General features: G+C 42.8%; 1 protein-coding gene across 3 annotated transcripts in view; it reads left to right on the forward strand.

The window, feature by feature from the left end:
* Nucleotides 1-5,174, forward strand: part of TNFAIP8L3 (TNF alpha induced protein 8 like 3) — a 45,493-nt gene extending 40,319 nt beyond the window's left edge. For all 3 annotated transcript variants that reach the window (XM_002690926.6, XM_059890861.1, XM_059890862.1), the window contains exon 2: nt 3,654-5,174. In XM_002690926.6, coding sequence (XP_002690972.1) covers nt 3,654-4,216 — 563 coding nt within the window. In that variant the 3' untranslated portion in view covers nt 4,217-5,174. The remainder of the gene's footprint in view (nt 1-3,653) is intronic.
* The last annotated feature ends 1,019 nt before the right edge of the window (nt 5,175-6,193 follow it).

Here is a 6,193-nt window from a genome sequence, read left to right on the forward strand (position 1 = left end):
GTATGATACCCATTATACATGGAATCTAAAAAATACAACAAACTAGTGAATATAACAAAAAAGAAGCAGACTCACAGATATAGAGAACAAACAATCAGTTACCATAGTAACCTTCTTCCTTGGGAGAGGGGAAGGAGGAGGGACAAAATAGGAGTGGGGGATTAACAGGTATAGACTGTTATGTATAAAATAAGCTACAAGGATATATTGTACAACACAGGAAATTTAACCAGTATTTTATAATTATGGAGTAAAACCTTAAAAAAAAAAAAAAAGAAACTCTTTATTCCTCCGAAAAGAACAGCACTTAACATCTCATGGAACAACCCTGCTCTTATAAAAGAGCAGGATTCAAATTGGTGTGTGCACCATGGAGAGTCCAGAAACTTTCCATGCAATGAGCAGATGAGGAGAGTTTTGATATCTAAGTCCAACTCCTCTTTCTCACTTCAATAATCTTCTAAATTCAACTGTCAGAACAACAATCTGAGGTCAAAGTGCAGGGAACCTTCCTTCTTTCCACTGGTTCAATCATGGAGTTCCCACCCATAAAGAATCTTATTGGAACAAATATGAATACATTTCACTGGCATGCAAAACCTGGTCAAAGTGATGACGTGCCCCTACTAATCTCACTTGGAGGTACATGTCCAATAAAACTACTTTTTATGTTTAATATTTATAACAGTTTAATACTTCTACCCAAAATAATTAGAATGATAACTTTTTAAGGAATTTCTTTAAGGATTGGAGATTTTGATCACTAGAATTATCTTTTAATTTAAATCTCAATTTTTATGTATCCTTTGGTTATAGAGAATTATGGATGGCTTGATCAAATAAAACATTTTCAAGCATAAAAACAGATACTAAGTTAAAGTTCTCTATATGTCATAGATATACAATTTTAAGTAGGGAAAAAAAACAGTGTAGCAGCTCTCATTTTTAAAGGAAAGCTTGCTCCTGTCAATTTCAAATGGACAATAATGGATGTTATATCACTGTGGTGTGTGCTGTGTACACTGGACACTTTTAAAAGAATAACACATTGATTTTAAAGTATCAATATTTAAAATATCTAGACATGTAATCTATTTTGAAAGTATAACTGTTTAACCATAAGGTGAAAAATACTTGTTGTCAAGTTAAAAAATATGCAAGGAGGTACTCGCTTTTCAAAATTCTTATGGGGATGTAAGAGCAAAAGGTGTGATGGCCCTTTGGAATCTGAAATACATCAGCTTACCACAGCTCTCAGGGATAAAGCCATGAAGTGCCTGGCTCAGAGCCAGTGTTCCCTCATTCAACAATGGCTGCCAAGGGCCGCCTGGGTCCAGTGGGCCCACTGAGTCAGTGGGGCTTGGACACAAACCCCTGTTCCCATAGAGCTTATATTCCAGCAGACACATAGTTAGTTGGTCAGTTGCTTCTGTGCTGCATTTCTATAGTGGTTCTTCAAATATCTTCTCAATTTTGGGGAACTGTGTCTACAAAGAAATGACTCATTTTTTGATATTCCAGAACAGATGCATCTGGATTCCATTGTTCCCCAACAGAATAACCACCTAGGGAGGCATACAGTTATTTTGGTGACAGAGCCAAAGCTTAAAAGTCTTTAAGTTTCTCCTGTGGAATTGACTTCAAAGCATGCAGCACAATCTTTTAAATATCCTTAATGCTGGTAAATATTTGTACGGGGAGGAGGAATGTGATGTTTTGGAACAAAGGTTATCTACACAAAGGTCTGATGACCATGGCAGATGATCGGTCTGGGCAAGAATATTGTCTCCAGCTCTGGAAGGGCATTAATCTCACAGTAAGGAAAAGTCAAAAATTGCTATCTCTTCCCTTCACACTGAGGCTGAAGGGAAAATCCTGGCTGTGTCAGGGTCACTTACTCTGAAGTTACTTGAAGAATCTATGTTCTCAGACATTCAGAAGAGCCTTCTGGGGCCATGGGAGACCCATGGTGCCTGCTTCTTTAGTTCTACTGATCCCACTTTAGTGACCCCACTCCAGGCCATGCTCCTGAGGCTGACAGCTAGAAGAGGTCCATGAGCAGGAGTAGCTGTCCTGGGAAAACCCAGGGCTGAGCTGGGAGGGAAGGAGCCAGTCTATGAAGGGGCATACGGGTGGAGGAAGAGCTGGGGCCTGTGTCTGAATTGTGTTTGAGTATTTACTGAGTCCATGTTTGTGAGACTTATGCACCCAGGGATTAATGGCATTCCATTGAGGGATGAATCCAAGGTGAGCAGAGGGGGTGGGATTGAGATGAGGAGGGGCCAGAGAGGATTGCAAAAGCTGGTATATGTAGCCATCTGGCTGTCCATGCTGCCTGCCACTTCCATGCAGCCACAGAGTGCTGGAAAAGAACTCTTGGGATCCTAGACAGCCCTCAGTTCTCAAAGGGAAATTTATACTGCAGAATTTCTCTAGCATTTAATTTAACAAATGCCATTCCATCCCTGTGCCCAGAACGTAACTAGGTGCTTTGGGAGATGCTGTCTCTGTCCTCAGGCAACTTGATTCTCCTTGGGAAGATAAGAAGGATACACATACATACTGTTGAATGAAGATGGCCAATGGGTTTCATTTCATATACCAGTTTCAGCTAACTGGTAACTTCATGGCGTATTCCATCCAGTCTAAGACCCCATCAATTACAAGAGGCTATTTTATATACTCTTAAGAAAGAAGAAAATGTTTCCAATTAAATTACAAATGATTGCTTTCTTACTGGTTAGAGTTTTGTGTCCAATTTCTTATTAGAAGATTCTTTTTAGACTTTCTTATACATAGTGTTATTTCCTTTAACATATATTATTCTCATTTGTTCATAAAGTGGAAAGTATGGGAAATAAACTGGGTTTGGTTTTTCTACATTTCCTCACATTCAGGGTACTACTTGGCGGAAGCATCTTTGCTCAGAGCATTGATGTCTGTGTTTCCCACACAGTGTAGTTCTCGGTCATCAAGAGCATTGGTGAGGCAACATTTCTTTCAAGAGTACTCATGACTTTTATTTCAAATCTCTGTCTCCTATTGTGTAAATTGATGCACACACAGGTAATGCAACCATAGCACAACTACCACCTGGCAACAGTGACTATAAGACAGATCACTATTTCCAAGACATCAAATGTGAAAAAATACATCTTAGACTCAATGAATATGGATTCTAAGACTCAGTCAAAAAACACTCCCATGATCAACCACCCAGGTCTGTCCTAGGAATGGGGCTGGCACTGGTGCTACATTCTTATCACTAAGCAATAATTTCCTCCTGTAAAGTTGCAAAACTGAATGGTTTTCATTACAATAATTATTGTAGGGAGTTTTCCATGAGCAAATAGATTCAAGGAGGCTTTCTGCAGGAAGTAGGTCAAAAGAATGAGATCTGGCCTGGACATGAGAAGACCATGTCCAGAAAGGAAAAAGGACAATTTAAAAGGTTCAAGAAGGTAAACAGGCATATCATGTGGCAAGGACAGTGGAGTAACCAGGCTAGGGTGGGGTTTCGTAAAAGAGTCATGGGTTACGAAGGCATGAATTTTTGCCCTAAGAACATAAGTTCAAGTTAGTATATTTCACTTGTAGAAACCTAATCAAAGGTTCTCCTATTTATATAACTCTTATTTCTTTTCTTACCATAGGTCCTGATGTTTTTAGTTCAAAGAACCTTGCCCTTCAAGCCCAGAAGAAGATTCTGAGCAAAATAGCCAGCAAAACTGTGGCCAACATGCTGATTGATGATACCAGCAGCGAGATCTTTGATGAGCTCTACAAAGTCACCAAAGAGCACATACATAACAAAAAGGAAGCCCACAAGATCATGAAGGACTTAATCAAGGTGGCAATCAAAATCGGGATCCTCTACCGGAACAACCAGTTCAGCCCAGAGGAAGTTGTTATAGTGGAGAAGTTTAGGAAGAAGCTGAACCAGACCGCCATGACCATTGTCAGCTTCTATGAAGTGGAATACACCTTCGATCGAAACGTGCTCTCCAAGCTCCTACATGAGTGCAAGGACCTGGTGCATGAACTGGTGCAGCGACACCTGACACCCAGGACCCACGGGCGCATCAATCATGTCTTCAACCACTTTGCCGATGTGGAGTTCCTCTCCACCCTTTATAGCCTGGATGGAGACTGTAGGCCCAACCTCAAGAAGATCTGTGAGGGAATCAATAAACTGATAGATGAAAAAGTCCTCTGAATGCCTTCCCTCCTCCTGGACTTCGCTGCATTCATGTTAGGGCACCCAGTGTGTTCCACATGAGAATCAGGAAACAAGAAGAAACCCTTGTCAAAGATGCCTATGTCTGTTTTGTTTATCCCTCTGATGTTGATGCTAGATTGAGCTCAGGTGTGTTTATCCTCTGAGCTATCTGCTGAGGTATGTACTTAAAATCTCCTTTGTTTGCAAGCCCAAAGGACGTCTTATCTCTCCTGAGCAGAAAAGCCACCCTGCTCACCAGGGTGGGCCCAGTTCACCTTGTGGAGTGGAAGGAGCCCTGGACCAGGGGTCAGAGTACACAGATTTGGTTCGCAACTCCATCAGTTATGACTTTGTTCTCTGGATCCTGGAACCACTGTGCCTGCCTGCCTACCTCCCAGGGTTGCTGTGAGGATCAAGTGAGACTATGTTCATGCTTTTAATAACTCTAATATGAGGTCTTACTAGTTTCTCTTTGGCATGTTGTGGGGATCAGCCTGGATCTAGACTATCAGGCAGTGGAGAAAAGAACAATAGTTTCTAATGGGCTGGGTTTGCAATCTGTGTCGAGATGTGCTGTTTCAAACACACAATTTCATTCATAAAAACAAATCTAAAGGTGTGAAAAAGTAGAGCAGCAAAGTGGAAAAATGTTTTTCAAGTCTTAGATGTGCAGGTTTATGGTCCTGCAGAGGGGAACTTTCTGGGGGGTGGGGGAGTAGAGAGAGAGTTTCCCACCCACGAGGCAGAAGCAGAGAAGAACTGTGCTCACCCTGCTCCTGCAGGACAGGCCTTCCCCATCTAAGGGGCACCATCAAAGAGGCACAGGGAAGGTTTATCCCAGCATGCACAGGAGAGTTGGCCTGAATGAACCCCTGTCTGTCTTTCTTGGTCTTTCACAGTCATTTTGTGCTGTTTATTCTGGTTTGTTAATAAATTGGAATTATCCTTCAAACAAGATGTTTTTGAGTTGTGATTCAAAAGTCAAATTCCTTGGAGTTTGATACGGTGTTAAGAATGATGCGATTGAAAGGAGGAAGAAAATAAAGAGTAAGAGCTTTCCACTCAGACCCGAAGGGAAAGTAGCCCCTGGGGGAGCAGGTATAGGCTGAGACCTGTGCCCTTGCTCAGTGGGGAGCTATTGTGACCTCCTTCCCCGTGTGTCTTAAATCCTCACATTCACACAAAGTATTTAATGCCTTATAATGTTGTCTGGAGGCCATCACCTTAAGAGACTTGCCCATCCAGCATCACCTCTGTCCTGTTATGCTTCTCTGATATCTGATAATAATGCAAAAATACTACCATTAGCTCAAGCCCCATGATTCATGCCCGCCCCATGGCCTCTCTCTGGCAGGAGCATCAAGAGATGGTTTGTAGGCGAGTGTGAAAAGATGGCAGCTGAACATACTGTGGCCATTCAACCCCAACTGGCTCTCATGTCAACATCAGTATAAAGCATCCAGTTAAGTTCTTCAGCCACCAGCACTCAAAATTAGTTCGTAGGAAAGATGTCTAGTGGGTAACAGGGAGTAGGTAAGTCAGCCCCTGTCTTTCTGTTTGACAAACGTGGCTCAGCCCCTCTTCATAGTCCCAAGGACCGAACAGTGATGGCCTGTGCACATTTGGGCTGGGGAGGCCATTGGTCATTTAGGCAGTGCCAGTGGAAGGGCTTCCCTGGAGGCTCAGTCGGTAAAGAATCCACTTGCAATGCAGGAGACCTGGGTTCGATCCCTGCATCAGGAAGGTCCCCTGGAGGAGGGCATGGCAACCCACTCCAGTAGTCCTGCCTGGAGAATCCCATGGACAGAGGAGCTTGGCAGGCTACAGTCCATGGGGTCGCAAAGAGTCGGACATGACTAAGTGACTAAGCACAGCACAATGGAAGCTGCAGGTGACAGGCTCCTTCTTGCCCACATGCCAACTAGGCAGCCAGCAGCCCAGCACTAGCCAAATTTTCACATATTGCCCTCCATG

Source organism: Bos taurus, chromosome 10 (assembly GCF_002263795.3).
Source record: "Bos taurus isolate L1 Dominette 01449 registration number 42190680 breed Hereford chromosome 10, ARS-UCD2.0, whole genome shotgun sequence".
Taxonomy (NCBI): domain Eukaryota; kingdom Metazoa; phylum Chordata; class Mammalia; order Artiodactyla; family Bovidae; genus Bos; species Bos taurus.